This window comes from Entelurus aequoreus, linkage group LG01 (assembly GCF_033978785.1).
Source record: "Entelurus aequoreus isolate RoL-2023_Sb linkage group LG01, RoL_Eaeq_v1.1, whole genome shotgun sequence".
In the NCBI taxonomy this organism is placed as follows: Eukaryota; Metazoa; Chordata; class Actinopteri; order Syngnathiformes; family Syngnathidae; genus Entelurus; species Entelurus aequoreus.
In genome coordinates this window covers 13,428,159-13,444,971 of record NC_084731.1, presented here as the reverse complement: position 1 = coordinate 13,444,971, position 16,813 = coordinate 13,428,159, and the positions used below count along the sequence as shown (strand labels likewise).

The 16,813-nt window shown below is 39.1% G+C and overlaps 1 protein-coding gene across 2 annotated transcripts in view; it reads left to right on the top strand.

The window, feature by feature from the left end:
• The window catches only part of LOC133648165 (RNA-binding protein Musashi homolog 1-like), a 109,916-nt gene extending 93,103 nt beyond the window's left edge, over nucleotides 1-16,813 (top strand). For both annotated transcript variants that reach the window (XM_062043978.1, XM_062043968.1), the window contains exons 8-14: nucleotides 1,441-1,523; nucleotides 3,820-3,937; nucleotides 5,561-5,641; nucleotides 6,069-6,125; nucleotides 10,717-10,773; nucleotides 13,924-14,072; nucleotides 14,141-16,813. In XM_062043978.1, coding sequence (XP_061899962.1) covers nucleotides 1,441-1,523; nucleotides 3,820-3,937; nucleotides 5,561-5,641; nucleotides 6,069-6,125; nucleotides 10,717-10,773; nucleotides 13,924-14,072; nucleotides 14,141-14,182 — 587 coding nt within the window. In that variant the 3' untranslated portion in view covers nucleotides 14,183-16,813. The remainder of the gene's footprint in view (nucleotides 1-1,440; nucleotides 1,524-3,819; nucleotides 3,938-5,560; nucleotides 5,642-6,068; nucleotides 6,126-10,716; nucleotides 10,774-13,923; nucleotides 14,073-14,140) is intronic.

Sequence of the window (16,813 nt, the reverse complement as noted above, 5' to 3'; positions counted from 1 at the left end):
AATTAATGAAAATGAGTTAAATTAACTGTTAAAGGTTAGTACTAATTGTGCGTGCTGCTGGTCCACTATCATGTGTGCTTACGGACTGAAATGGGGGGAGGGAGGTTTTTTGGGTTGGTGCACTAATTGTAAGTGTATCTTGTGTTTTTTATGTTGATTTAATAAAAAAACCCAAAAAAAACCCGATACAGATAATAAAAAAACAGATACCGATAATCTCCGATATTACATTTTAACGCATTTATCGGCCGATAATATCGGCAGGCCGATATTATCGGACATCCCTAATTTTGATTCAATATTATGTTTTGAGCAATGACAGTTTGAAAGAAAAAAAAACAGCTTTGTTTTATTAGTCAACATTGCAACTTTTTCTAAATTACATTTAACCTTTAAGCTTTTTTATTTCACTTTTGTTATGTTTTTGTTTATTTTAATAGTATTTTTAGAATGTGCCGCGGGCCTTTAAAACATTAGCTGTGGCCCCCAAATGGCCTCCGGGGCACACTTTTGACACCCCTGCTATAGATAATAAAAAATTAAATGTGATAAATCTATGGATAAAAAGCAGAGCCTGGCGACGCATGCGCGTTTATTATAACTCTCTCTCTCTCTCTGTCTCTGCCCCTCCCTCACAATTTGTTTTGTTTTCAACCCCTTCTTAACCCTGAACGTACATTGAAAATACATGCAACCCTAACTCAAAATGCCGGACATTTGAGGCATTTAAGGAACTCCACCCTGACAGCTCCGCAAAAGAGGACGTATGGTCAGTCTATCGTAGCCCGTTAGCGGCATGCTAGCAGCTAACGGGCTAAATGCCTCAAATGTCCGGCATTTTGAGTAAACAATGCATTGTTTACACAATGCGCGTTACGCTACTTAATATGTCCGTGTGGAAACTCGTTCGATACACCTCCGAACCGAACCGGAACCCCCTTACCGAAACGGTTCAATACAAATACACGTACCGTTACACCACTAGTATCTACTTTTAGCGTAAGATCTAGGCCCCTTGCATACTCAGACAGTTCGCGGCACAGTAGCCGTGTTGGTTTGGTGGCCCACCACTTAGTTTACTTCAGTTCAAAAGTCAGGTGACTGAATACAACCAATAGATGAGTGGAGTGGGAAACGGCGGTGATTTCAGGTGTTGAAGAAGCAGCACAACAGCTGACGGGCCATGTGAGCTCTGTCTCACATTGCTGCTTCTCTGCTGTGATGGAAGGTGAGGAAAAGTCTTTTGGACGGCGGTCACTCCTGTCCAGTCTATTCCTGTCCATGTCATCAGCCTGTAATAGTCTTGTTCCTCCGTGCGAGATTGGATCTCATTTCCGACACGACTCTGTTAGATCTGCTCATCAGAGCTCAGATACATAGCAAGGTTATATTTTTGGGTTACAATGGTACTCACCAGATTTATGTTCTTGTGTCTTCCAGGTTTTGGTTTCGTCACCTTTGAGAACGAAGATGTGGTGGAGAAAGTGTGTGAGATCCACTTCCATGAGATCAACAACAAAATGGTAGGCAAGAGGAACACAAACGCCACTTCATTAGGTAATCGTTGGGACTTTAACTTATACAGAAGCTGTATCTAAAATTCGGCCTTCACTAAGATAATATCAGAAGGGTATTAATTATGGGCCTGCTGCGCTTTCCCATGTTGTTATTGCTTGAACTCAACTTTTATTATTCTTCTTCCATCCTAAACTCTCGTAATTAATAACAGACGAACCGACCAACAAACCCACACATATCTTATATTGTCGGAAAATGGTAGGCAAGAGGAACACAAATGCCACTTCATTAGGTACAGGAGTCCAATATTACATCCTATACCAGCTATCCTATATCCTAACCAGCTCAGTGGCATTGTGGTTAGAGTGTCCGCCGTGAGTTCAAACCCCGCCCGAGTCATACCAAAGACTACGAAAAATGGGAGCCATTGCCTCCCTGCTTGGCACTCAGCATCAAGGGTTAGGAATTGGGGGTTAAATCACCAAATGATTCCCGAGCGCGGCGCCCGCTGCTGCTCACTGCTCCCCTCACCTCCCAGGGGGTGAACATGGGGATGGGTCAAATGCAGAGGACAAATTTCACCACACCCAGTGTGTGTGTGTGTGTGACAATCGTTGGGACTTTAAAGGCCTACTGAAAGCCACTACTACCGACCACGCAGTCTGATAGTTTATATAGCAATGATGAAATCTTAACATTGCAACACATGCCAATACGGCCGGGTTAACTTATAAAGTGCAATTTTAAATTTCCCGCTAAACTTCCGGTTGAAAAAGCCTTTGGAGGATGACGTATGCGCGTGACGTAGCCAGGGGAACAGAGGTATGGCTTCCCCATTGAATACAATACAAAAAAGCTCTGTTTTCATTTCATAATTCCACAGTATTCTGGACATCTGTGTTGGTGAATCTTTTGCAATTTGTTTAATGAACAATGGAGATTGCAAAGAAGAAAGTTGTAGGTGGGATCGGTGTATTAGCGGCTGGCTGCAGCAACACAACAAGAAGGACTTACTTGGATAGCAGACGCGCCAGCCGATGCTAGCCGCCAACCACATCTGTGTTGGGGTGAAGTCCTTCGTCGCACCGTCGATCGCTGGAACGCAGGTGAGCACGGGTGTTGATGAGCTGATGAGAGCTGGCTGGCGTAGGTGGAGCGCTAATGTTTTTATCATAGCTCTGTGAGGTCTGGTTGCTAAGTTAGCCTTAGCGTCATTAGCAACAGCATTGTTAAGCTTTGCCAGGCTGAGAATTATTAACCGTGTAGTTACATGTCCATGGTTTAATAGTATTGTTGATCTTCTGTCTATCCTTCCAGTCAGGGATTTATTTATTTTGTTTCTATCTGCATTTGAGACAGATGCTATCACGTTAGCTCATGCTAAAGAGCTTCGTCGATGTATTGTCGTGGAGATAAAAGTCACTGTGAATGTCCATTTCGCGTTCTCGACTCTCATTTTCAAGAGGATATAGTATCCGAGGTGGTTTAGAATACAAATCCGTGATCCACAATAGAACAAGGAGAGAGTGTGGAATCCAATGAGCCAGCTTGTACCTAAGTTACGGTCAGAGCGAAAAAAGATATGTATTTCACTGCATTCTAGTCCGTCACTCTCACGTTCCTCATCCACGAATCTTTCATCCTCGCTCAAATTAATGGGGTAATCGTCGCTTTCTCGGTCCGAATAGCTCTAGCTGCGTTGAAAACAATAGGAAAATATGAGGAAGTGAACAACTGACAACGTCACGTTACTTCCGGTAGGGGCAAGGCTTTTTTTTATCAGAGACCAAAAGTTGCGAACTTTATCGACGTTGTTCTATACTAAATCCTTTCAGCAAAAATATGGCAGTATCGCAAAATGATCAAGTATGACACATAGAATGGATCTGCTATCCCCGTTTAAATAAAAAAATTTCATTTCAGTAGGTCTTTAACTTATACAGAAGCTGTATTTAAAATTATGAGCCTGCTGCGCTTTCCCATGTTGTTATTATTCTTCCATCCTAAACTCTCGTAATTAATAACAGACGAACCAACCAACAAACCCAGACATATCTTATATTGTCGGAAAATTGTAGGCAAGAGGAACACAAATGCTACTTCATTAGGTGTACACAGCGGCGTTTTAAAAAGTCATAAAATTTACTTTTTGAAACCGATAACGATCATTTCCGATATCACATTTTAAAGCATTTATCGGCCGATAATATCGGCAGTCCGATATTATCGGACATCTCTACTTATAAGCAGTGAATTTTTCTTGTCAAATGACTAAACTTGTATTCCCTGCCGCGCCTGCAGGTGGAGTGTAAGAAAGCGCAGCCCAAAGAGGTGATGACCCCTACAAGTTCAGCCCGAGGTCGATCCAGAGTGATGCCCTATGGGATGGACGCGTTCATGTTGGGTATCGGTATGCTTGGTAAGACATCTTCTTTGATTTAGCGTACAAAGTCTATATATTTTTTGTATTTTTTTGCAACTGGCTTGAATATTAACTTCCTTAAGTAAAGATACATTTATGAAATATTAAAGGCCTACTGAAAGCCACTACTACCGACCACGCAGTCTGATAGTTTATATATCAATGATGAAATCTTAACATTGCAACACATGCCAATACGGCCGGGTTAACTTATAAAGTGCAATTTTAAATTTCCCGCGAAACTTCCGGTTGAAAACGTCTATGTATGATGACGTATGCGCGTGACATCAATTGTTGAAACGGAAGTATTGGTACCCCATTGAATCCAATACAAAAAAGCTCTGTTTTCATCTCAAAATTCCACAGTATTCTGGACATCTGTGTTGGTGAATCTTTTGCAATTTGTTTAATGAACAATGAAGACTGCAAAGAAGAAAGTTGTAGGTGGGATCGGTGTATTAGCGGCTGGCTGCAGCAACACAACCAGGAGGACTTTGACTTGGATAGCAGACACGCTAGCTGCCGACCGCACGGATGATCGGGTGAAGTCCTTCGTCCTTCCGTCGATCGCTGGAACGCAGGTGAGCACGGGTGTTGATGAGCAGATGAGGGCTGGCGTAGGTAGAGCGCTAATGTTTTTATCATAGCTCTGTGAGGTCCCGTTGCTAAGTTAGCTTCAATGGCGTCGTTAGCAACAGCATTGTTAAGCTTCGCCAACCTGGAAATTATTAACCGTGTATTTACATGTCCATGGTTTAATAGTATTGTTGATCTTCTGTCTATCCTTCGAGTCAGGGATTTATTTTTTTTGTTTCTATCTGCATTTGAGCCCAATGCTATCACGTTAGCTCAGTAGCTAAAGAGCTTCGCCGATGTATTGTCGTGGAGATAAAAGTCACTGTGAATGTCCATTTCGCGTTCTCGACTCTCATTTTCAAGAGGATATAGTATCCGAGGTGGTTTAAAATACAAATCCGTGATCCACAATAGAAAAAGGAGAAAGTGTGGAATCCAATGAACCCTTGTACCTAAGTTACGGTCAGAGCGAAAAAAGATACGTCCTGCACTGCACTGTAGTCCTTCACTCACACTTTCCTCATCCACGAATTTTTCATCCCCGCTCAAATTAATGGGGTAATCGTCGCTTTCTCGGTCCGAATCTCTCTCGCTGCTGGTGTAAACAATGGGGAAATGTGAGGAGTCCTTCCTCCGGTGACGTCACGCTACTTCCGGTACAGGCAATGCTTTTTTTTTATCAGCGACCAAAAGTTGCGACCTTTCTTGTCGTTGTTCTCTACTAAATCCTTTCAGCAAAAATATGGCAATATCGCAAAATGATCAAGTATGACACATAGAATGGATCTGCTATCCCCGTTTAAATAAAAACATGTAATTTCAGTAGGCCTTTAAAGAATGTGAAAGTGCTTCCTGGTTTAAGTGACAAGGTCAGGGCTTCAAGCAGACAACTTGCAGGTGTTTGCTTCCCTCTAGTGGACAGCATGCATAGTTTTGCAGTTTGACTTCTACTGTAAATGTTTGGTTCATGTCAAATGTGACAAAAGCCCAGTTTGTCTACATTGCTAATGTTGTTAGTCGATAAATAAAACCTTGTGCTAACAGGCTACCCAGGTTTCCAGACTACCACCTACACCAGCCGCAGTTACTCTGGAATCGCGCCTGGCTACGCCTACCAGTTCCCAGGTGAGTGTACTTTCTACACCCCCTTTCTCACTTTGCATAAGCCAAATGGCGAGAAGAAAGGATGCGGGTTGTGGCATGCAGTGGATACAGCTGTGTTGCAACTACAAAGACCCTGCACACATTTCCAGCAACCTTAAAGGCGTGCCGCTTACTTCAAGTATTCTCTGTTATGGTTTCAAATTTCAATAAGTTTCTCTCTGTTGAACTTGGATCTGCTCCGAAATGTAGACTTTGTTTGTTTATGTAACGCACGTGTGTCCCTTAGCTAAACAGCCCCTCCTTGTTCCCAACCTTCCTGCCGGTCCCCACAATAGAAGTTTGCTGCTCTCCTCGCCTTCAAACGGGGGTCATGTGGCTCTCTCTAGAACCAGGCTGCTGGATTGTGACTCTCTCTCTCTCTCTCTCTCTTGACCTTCTCTATTTCTAGAATTCCATTTAGAGAGGACCCCCCTCCTGGCATCTTCCCACCCCGCTGAGCTGGCAGGTTAGTGGGAACTGAATATATTTCATGGCAAAAAGTCAAATGTTAACTGGATCAGCTTTGTTTGCCCTTCCTTTGCATCTCATCCATTTGGGAGCCACTGTGACATCGAGAAGATGAGACCTATATTTTAGAATACACTACCGTTCAAAAGTTTGGGGTCACATTGAAGTGTCCTTATTTTTGAGGGAAAAGCACTGTACTTTTCAATGAAGATAACTTTAAACTAGTCTTATCTTTAAAGAAATACACTCTATACATTGCTAATGTGGTAAATGACTATTCTAGCTGCAAATGTCTGGTTTTTGGTGCAATATCTACATAGGTGTATAGAGGCCCATTTCCAGCAACTATCACTCCAGTGTTCTAATGGTACAATGTGTTTGCTCATTGGCTCAGAAGGCTAATTGATGATTAGAAAACCCTTGTGCAATCATGTTCACACATCTGAAAACAGTTTAGCTCGTTACAGAAGCTACAAAACTGACCTTCCTTTGAGCAGATTGAGTTTCTGGAGCATCACATTTGTGGGGTCAATTAAACGCTCAAGATGGCCAGAAAAAGAGAACTTTCATCTGAAACTCGACAGTCTATTCTTGTTCTTAGAAATGAAGGCTATTCCATAAAATTGTTTGGGTGACCTCAAACTTTTGAACGGTAGTGTATATAGCTTAACTGTCTATTTTTTAACCAAAATAGCTTACTGTACTTTTTTTGTTTTTTATAGCCGTTTTAAATAAGTTGCAGGTATCACACAATTAGAGATGGGTACCGAATTTGGTACTTTTATAGGTACCGACTAGTAGGGATGATGTTTGATAAGAAATTATCGAGTTTGAGCCTATTATCGAATCCTCTTATCGTACCGATTCCTTATCGATTCTCTTATCGAGTCCAAATAGGTTGTTGTATATGGAAAAAAACACACAATATTTGGTTTAACAAAAGCTCACTTTTATTATATATGTAAAAAATAAAATCTAATAAATCAATAAATGTGACCTGTGCTGGCAAAATGGAGTCACAATGAGGAAATTTTAAAAACTGAGTTATTGTTATTTACACATTCTCCATCTAGAGCAGGAGTCTCCAACGCGGTAGCCCGTAAGGACCAGATGAGTAGCCCGCTGGCCTGTTCTAAAAATAGCTCAAATAGCAGCACTTACCAGTGAGCTGCCTCTATTTTTTAAATTGTATTTATTTACTAGCAAGCTGGTCTCGCTTTGTCCGACATTTTTAATTCTAAGAGAGACAAAACTCAAATAGAATTTGAAAATCCAATACATTTTTTTAAAGACTTGGTCTTCACTTGTTTAAATAAATGCATTAATTTTTTTTACTTTGCTTCTTATAACTTTCAGAAAGACAATTTTAGAGAAAAAAATACAACCTTAAAAATGATTTTAGGATTTTTAAACACATATACCTTTTTACCTTTTAAATTCCTTCCTCGTCTTTCCTGACAATTTAAATCAATGTTCAAGTAAATAAATTTTTTTTATTGTAAAGAATAATAAATAAATTTTAATTTAATTCTTCATTTTAGCTTCTGTTTTTTTCGACGAAGAATATTTGTGAAATATTTCTTCAAACTTATTATGATTAAAATAAAATAAAAATATTCTGGCAAATCTAGAAAATCTGTAGAATCGAATGTAAATCTTATTTCAAAGTCTTTTGAATTTCTTTCAAAAATTTTGTTCTGGAAAATCTAGAAGAAATAATGATTTGTCTTTGTTAGAAATATAGCTTGGTCCAATTTGTTATATATTCTAACAAAGTGTAGATTGGATTTTAACCTATTTAAAATAGGTCATCAAAATTCTAAAATTAATCTTAATCAGGAAAAATTACTAATGATGTTCCATAAATTATTTTTTTAATTTTTTCATAAAGATTCAAATTAGCTAGTTTTTCTCTTCTTTTTTTTCGGTTGAATTTTGAATTTTAAAGAGTCGAAATTGAAGATAAACTATGTTTCAAAATTTAATTGTCATTTTTTTCGTGTTTTCTCCTCTTTTAAACCGTTCAATTAAGTGTAAATATCATTAATTATTAATAATAACATAGAGTTAAAGGTAAATTGAGCAAATTGGCTATTTCTGGCAATTTATTTAAGTGTGTATCAAACTGGTAGCCCTTCGCATTAATCAGTACCCAAGAAGTAGCTCTTGGTTTCAAAAAGGTTGGTGACCCCTGATCTAGAGACCTTCAAAATGATATATGGTTTGTTGGAATCGGACAGAAAATGACCGAGTTACATCCGATTGAAGTCGACCAAGTTTGAGGGTCCGTTTTGAGAAAAACCAGCTTAAAGTTTACTGTTCCAGAACAGAATGTTCCAAAACAAAACTCCATAGCAACCATACCTTAAAAGTCCTTGTAGCAACACCAAAATTGGTACAATTAAAGTCAAATCCCATGTTTAAAGGAAAAATATATATTCAACTCTATTGAAAACGGTTATGTACAAAAATGTCAACACTGTTATGTCACAGTTTTTTTGTTCACTGGTCAGTTTGTCAGCTGGTCAGCTGTCCGTAATATTCCTGACCAGCAGCACTAAGAAGATTCGCCGACTGCAGTGAATTTAGCGCACTTGCAACCGCCTGTGTACCCTCTCCACCTTCTAAATCCATCACGGAATGTAAAACAGTCTTAACTTATCCACAAAAATAATAATGAAATGTTCGAAAATCACCTTTTTTCACCAAATATTCTACTCGAATTACTGTGTGTTGTTTTTCATCAGGGCGCTGCAATGATACCACAATGCACCGCGCGGGGTGATTCAACCAATGAGGGTACGCCTCACAGCGACCGCTTAGCAACAAGCCGGATTTGTTTACGTCGGGACAGGTTTAAAAACTCGACTTATATTGGTTCAGAATGGCGTCATCGGGAATTCCATGCTCATTTTTAGAAAGTAGGTAAACTTGGCGTCACAATGATAGCAAATATGGCTAGGGGGATTCCCCCTTATTGCCGCGAGTGAGCGTTGAAAACTCTTGATTTTCTCAAGGAATTTTAACACAAAGGACTAATTTCTGAAGACATACCTCGCACAAAACCTTCAAATAAAGGTGATTTAAGATGTTTTCTTGCTATTTCGATGATTGGGATCGCTAGATTGTGGCTTTATGGACTCATTTTTGTGAAAATCTCAATTTCAACCAAGATACATTTTTTTCACTTATTTGCCTGTAGGTCAAAATTAGCCTGTGCGCATTCCGACTCATTTTGCCAGCACGGGTCACAAATATTGATTGTTACCCCCCTAAAAAAATAAAATAAAATAAATAAATATTGACTGTTACCCCAAGTATATTAAGTGGGATTTTTCAGAAAAACAAATATATACAGTAACACAAAAACAACCTGTCTCTGTGATCACTATAGGTGTATAAATAATAATATAGTGTTAAATAAAATCAGTCCCTTGGGCACACAACTGAAAATAATACAGCTCTCCAAAAAGTGCACTTCTGCTGCTATTTGACATAACTGTTTGTTATGATGCTTTGACATTTTTACACTTTATTTCTTCATGGAAAGAAAATTCTATGAAGAGAGAAGTTGTTTGCAAATGTGGTTACAATGCTAAAAGATTAAAAGCTAAAGCTAAAAAAAGAAATACACTTTATTGAGTTAACATTATTTCTTTATAGGGGGAAAGGTGTGATGTTATGAGCTAGGAATATAACAACTACACTACCCGGCATGCAACGGGAGTGACGAGCATGCGCAGTAGCCCCGAAAAGTGTTGTTGCATGTCGCCACCCGGCAGCTAAGAATGAGGTTATGAGCACGCTGTGAAAGTAAACGTCAAGAACTCAGCCAACATGCCTCGTCTTCATTATTTATAATTAGACAGACAACACATATACAGTGTGATTTTGTTTTGTTTACAAGGAAAGAAAAACAAAAGTTAAAAAAGGGAGATATGTTGTATATATATGTATGTGCTGCGGTTGCTTTAAGAACGTTGCGCCAGCTGCCGTAAAGGAGGTGCGTTGCTAGCCTGGTTGCTATGTTTCCGCTTGGTGGTAAAAGTGTTGGTCATGTGTTTGTACTCTGCTCAAATCTCTCAGTAAAGTTATTCATTGGATTATACCTTTTGTTTTGAACTTTATTACACCTTGGAGCGCTTTTTCCGGTCCATTGTTTTTCCTGCTTTCGCTATCTGCGCCTAATGACTGAGCTACGTGACGCCATTTCTTGTGATGTCACACGGAGCATTTCTGGTCGGGACGGGATTCGAATAAAGAACCAAGTCTTTTTCTTTACTATACTGGTCTCGATAACGGGTACCGGTTCTCAAAAAGGGATTCGAGTCCGAGGACTCGGTTCTTTTCTTATCGAACAACCGGGAAAACCCGGTTTCGAGTATCATCCCTACCGACTAGGGCTGGGCGATGTGGCCTTTTTTAAATATCTTGATATTTTTAGGCCATGTCACGATACACCATATATATCTTCTTTGAAGTGTTTCCTGGATTTAGCAGGTTTGGGGGGTTTTCCGCCTTCGATGACATTTTGATGTTTAAAGAGATGTGGAACTTGCAGTAATGTTGTGTGTTTTTCTTCCCTTCAGCCATTCCCTTGACTGCGTATGGACCAATGGCAGCAGCGGCAGCAGCAGTTGTTCGAGGTGTGTGTGTGTGTGTGTGTGTGTGTGTGTGTGTGTGTGTGTGTGTGTGTGTGTGTGTGTGTGTGTGTGTGTGTGTGTGTGTGTGTGTGTGTGTGTGTGTGTGTGACAAAGTGTATACTCACGGCTTCGGCCACTCATTAAAAGTCAAAAAATGGATTTAGTGAAAATTAAGGCCTAAAATAGCATTAAAAAGCATGAACTACAATGTGTAGAAACATAAAAAAATGTCAACAGCAAATCAAACCACTAGAGCAGGGGTCACCAACCTTTTTGAAACCAAGAGCTACTTCTTGGGTACTGATTAATGTGCAGGGCTACCAGTTTGATACACACTTAAATAAATTGCCAGAAATAGCCAATTTGCTCAATTTACCTTTGACTCTATGTTATTATTAATAATTAATGATATTTACACTTAATTGAACGGTTTAAAAGAGGAGAAAACACGAAAAAAATGACAATAACATTTTGAAACATAGTTTATCTTCAATTTCGACTCTTTAAAATTCAAAATTCAACCGAACAAAAGAAGAGAAAAACTAGCTAATTCGAATCTTTTTGAAAAAAATTATAAAAGAATTTATGGAACATCATTAGTATTTTTTCCTGATTAAGAATAATTTTAGAATTTTGATTACATATTTTAAATAGGTTAAAATCCAATCTGCACTTTGTTAGAATATATAACAAATTGGACCAAGCTATATTTCTAACAAAGACAAATCATTATTTCTTCTAGATTTTCCAGAACAAAAATTTTAAAAGAAATTCAAAAGACTTTGAAATAAGATTTTAATTTGATTCTACAGATTTTCTAGATTTGCCAGAATAATTTTTTTTGAAATTTAATCATAATAAGTTTGAAGAAAAATTTCACAAATATTCTTCGTCGAAAAAACAGAAGCTAAAATGAAGAATTGAATTAAAATGTATTTATTATTCTTTACAATAAAACAAATAAATTTACTTGAACATTGATTTAAATTGTGAGGAAAGAAGAGGAAGGAATTTAAAAGGTAAAAAGGTATATGTGTTTAAAAATCCTAAAATCCTTTTTAAGGTTGTATTTTTTCTCTAAAATTGTCTTTCGGAAATTTATAAGAAGCAAAGTAAAACAAATTAATGAATTTATTTAAACAAGTGAAGACCAAGTCTTTAAAATATTTTCTTGGATTTTCAAATTCTATTTGAGTTTTGTCTCTCTTAGAATTAAAAATGTCGGGCAAAGCGAGACCAGCTTGCTAGTAAATAAATGAAATTTAAAAAATAGAGGCAGCTCACTGGTAAGTGCTGCTATTTGAGCTATTTTTAGAACAGGCCAGCGGGCTACTCATCTGGTCCTTACGGGCTACCTGGTGCCCGCGGGCACCGCGTTGGTGACCCCTGCACTAGACCAAATTTTTCCCAATTAGGGGAAAAACTGCTCAATATTTATTGAAGTACAATATTTGCTAACAAATATTGAGAATGCATTATATCTTATATATATATATATATATATATATATATATATATATATATTTTAAAACCTATTTAGGGTAATTAAGTTAGTCACCTTCTAATCACAATAGCATAACATACTACAGTCATGAAAAATGTTTATTGCGTTTGAAAGGGTTTCCTGCATTATGATTAAATTAGTGCTTAATTAGGCCAGAAACTACGGCTCAGTAAAGCCTTGCATCGTGGACTGCTTCCAAGTTTATCTTAAATAACAGATTTGCTGCCATCTTGTTGACAATGTGAGTAAATCCAATCAATAACCCTTGAATGTTTTTATTATATTAGCACAGCATTAACTTATATGACACAATCCAAACAACCTTCCCTAGTCATGGTGCAAAAAAAAAAATGCAACTAACAATAGTCAACACTAGGGATGTCCGATAATATCGGACTGCCGATATTATCGTCCGATAAATGCTTTAAAATGTAATATCGGAAATTATCGGTATCGGTTTCAAAAAGTAACATTTATGACTTTTTAAAACGCCGCTGTGTACACGGACGTAGGGAGAAGTACAGAGCGCCAATAAACCTTAAAGGCACTGCCCAATCACATAATATCTACGGCTTTTCACACACACAAGTGAATGCAAGGCATACTTGTTCAACAGCCATACAGCTCACACTGAGGGTGGCCGTATAAACAACGTTAACACTGTTACAAATATGCGCCACACTGTGAACCCACACCAAACAAGAATGACAAAACACATTTCGGGAGAACATCCGCACCGTAACACAACATAAACACAACAGAACAAATACCCAGAACCCCTTGTTGCACTAACTCTTCCGGGACGCTACAATTCCCCCCCAAGCCCACCTCAACCTCCTCATGCTCTCTCAGGGAGAGCATGTCCCAAATTCCAAACTGCTGTTTTGAGGCATGTTAAAAAAAATAATGCACTTTGTGACTTCAATAATAAATATGGCAGTGCCATGTTGGCATTTTTTTCCATAACTTGAGTTGATTTATTTTGGAAAACCTTGTTACATTGTTTAATGCATCCAGCGGGGCATCGCAACAAAATTAGGCATAATAATGTGTTCATTCCACGACTGTATATATCGGCATCGGTTGATATCGGTATCGGTAATCAAGAGTTGGACAATATTGGAATATCGGTAAAGAAGCCATTATTGGACATCTCTAATACATACATACATACATATATATATATATATATATATATATATATATATATATATATATATATATATATATATATATATATATATATATACACACAAATACTGTATATATATATATATATATACAAATACTGTATATATATATATATATATATACATATATATGTGTGTGTATATATATATATATATATATATATATATATATATATATATATATATTATATATATATATATATATATATATATATATATATATATATATATATATATATATATATATATATTATTGCCCCTGGCCCAATGTTTTTAGCCCAATGCTAAAGTTTGAACTATTCAACATAATAATTGTCAAATGCTGACATTGTGTGTCCATATTAGTATGTTTTTGCCCATGTATAACAAAGCTCTGCATTAAAACCCTGATACATCCTTCTCTGACAAATAATATCATATTTTGATACTTTTTAATGACCTTTCCCCTCCCCTCTTTAGGCTCCGCCCCTTCCCGCACAGGCTTCCTGAGCACCAGCAGCCCTGGACCAATGGCTGACTTGTACGCAGCAGCCAATCAGGACTCAGTCGGCAGCTACATCAGCGCGGCTAGCCCCGCCCCCAACACAGGGTTCGGCCACAGTCTCGGGGTACGTGGCTCTCACTCCCTGACTCCGCCCCCTCACACATGCATGAACGCAGACTTGTGTGCCCGCAGGGTCCTCTGATCGCCACGGCGTTCACTAATGGCTACCACTGAGCTGACTCGGGTGACCTGAGGGCTTCTCTTCTGCTGACGAGCCAATCAAATGCTGAGTGCTGTGACGGCACAACCTGATTGGCCGGCTGCAGGCTCTGCCTGTGGCTCCGCTCACCGACTGAATATCTTTTTAAAAACTCTTTTTGCTGTACTAATCTCATCATAATCTCCCCGTGTGTTGTCCTGATCTACGTTAGACCCTCAGATCTACGTTAGACCCTCAGATCTACGTTAGACCCTCAGATCTACGTTAGACCCTCAGATCTACGTTAGACCCTCAGATCTACGTTAGACCCTCAGATCTACGTTAGACCCTCAGATCTACGTTAGACCCTCAGATCTACGTTAGACCCTCAGATGCGTTATTTTCTTTGGAAACGGAGAAAAGAGAAAAAAAAGGGTCTGAAATTACCGTTGTCATTTTTGACAAAAGCCGAAGAAGACTATTTTTTCTAAAGTTATTCTCTCTCACTCTTCTATTGTTGCAACTCCCATTCTGACCACAACAACAAAAACGGGCATGATTTTCTTTTCTTTCTTTTTTTTGTGCAAAGCCTTTTAACTCCAATGAACAAATCCAACTAAGTCATTTTTCTAAGCATCACGGAAACAGGAAACAAACAAAAAAATGTATATTTTGATAGTCTTTAAAACGAAACCTTTGTAATATTGTTATTAATATTGACATCATTATGATCATCTGTGAGGTATTTTATTCTGTCATTGGTTTTAAAAGCAATGTTTTGATGTCTTCCTGTAAGATATTGTACATAAACATGGGGAGGCGGGACTACTGGACCAGCCGGCATGTCATTGGCTGCTTCTGGGAGGGGAGGGTCACCTTCTATTTCACTGGAAGTCATACACACCTGCTCATACACACCTGCTCATACACACCTGCTCATACACACCTGATCATACACACCTGATCATACACACCTGCTCATACACACATGCTCATACACACCTGCTCATACACACCTGCTCATACACACCTGCTCATACACACCTGATCATACACACCTGCTCATACACACCTGATCATACACACCTGCTCATACACACCTGCTCATACACACCTGTTCATACACACCCGCTCATACACACCCGCTCATACACACCTGTTCATACACACCTGATCATACACACCTGATCATACACACCCGCTCATACACACCCGCTCATACACACCTGCTCATACACATCTGCTCATACACACATTACACCTGTTCATACACACCTGCTCATACACGCTTGATCATGCACACCTGATCATACACACATTACACCTGATCATACACACCTGTTCATACACACCTGTTCATACACACCTGATCATACACACCTGCTCATACACACCTGCTCATACACACCTGTTCATACACACCTGATCATACACACCTGATCATACACACCCGCCCATACACACCCGCTCATACACACCCGCTCATACACACCTGTTCATACACACCTGATCATACACACCTGATCATACACACCCGCTCATACACACCCGCTCATACACACCTGCTCATACACATCTGCTCATACACACATTACACCTGTTCATACACACCTGCTCATACACGCTTGATCATGCACACCTGATCATACACACATTACACCTGATCATACACACCTGTTCATACACACCTGCTCATACACACATTACACCTGCTCATACACACCTGCTCATACACATATTACACCTGTTGATATATCACCTGCTCATACACACCTGTTCATACACACCTGTTCATACACATCTGCTCATACACACATTACACCTGTTCATACACACCTGCTCATACATACATTACACCTGTTCATACACACCTGCTCATACACACATTACACCTGTTCATACACACCTGCTCATACACACCCGCTCATACACACCCGCTCATACACACCTGATCATACACACCTGCTCATACACATCTGCTCATACACACATTACACCTGTTCATACACACCTGCTCATACACACATTACACCTGTTCATACACACCTGCTCATACACACATTACACCTGTTCATACACACATTAAACCTGTTCATACACACATTACACCTGCTCATACACACCTGCTCATACACACATTACACCTGCTCATACACACCTGCTCATACACACATTACACCTGCTCATACACGCTTGATCATGCACACCTGATCATACACACATTACACCTGATCATACACACATTACACCTGATCATACACACCTGCTCATACACACATTACACCTGCTCATACACATATTACACCTGTTGATATATCACCTGCTCATACACACCTGTTCATACACATCTGCTCATACACACATTACACCTGTTCATACACACCTGCTCATACATACATTACACCTGTTCATACACACCTGCTCATACACACATTACACCTGTTCATACACACCTGCTCATACACACCCGCTCATACACACCCGCTCATACACACCTGATCATACACACCTGCTCATACACATCTGCTCATACACACATTACACCTGTTCATACACACCTGCTCATACATACATTACACCTGTTCATACACACCTGCTCATACACACATTACACCTGTTCATACACACCTGCTCATACACACATTACACCTGTTCATACACACCTG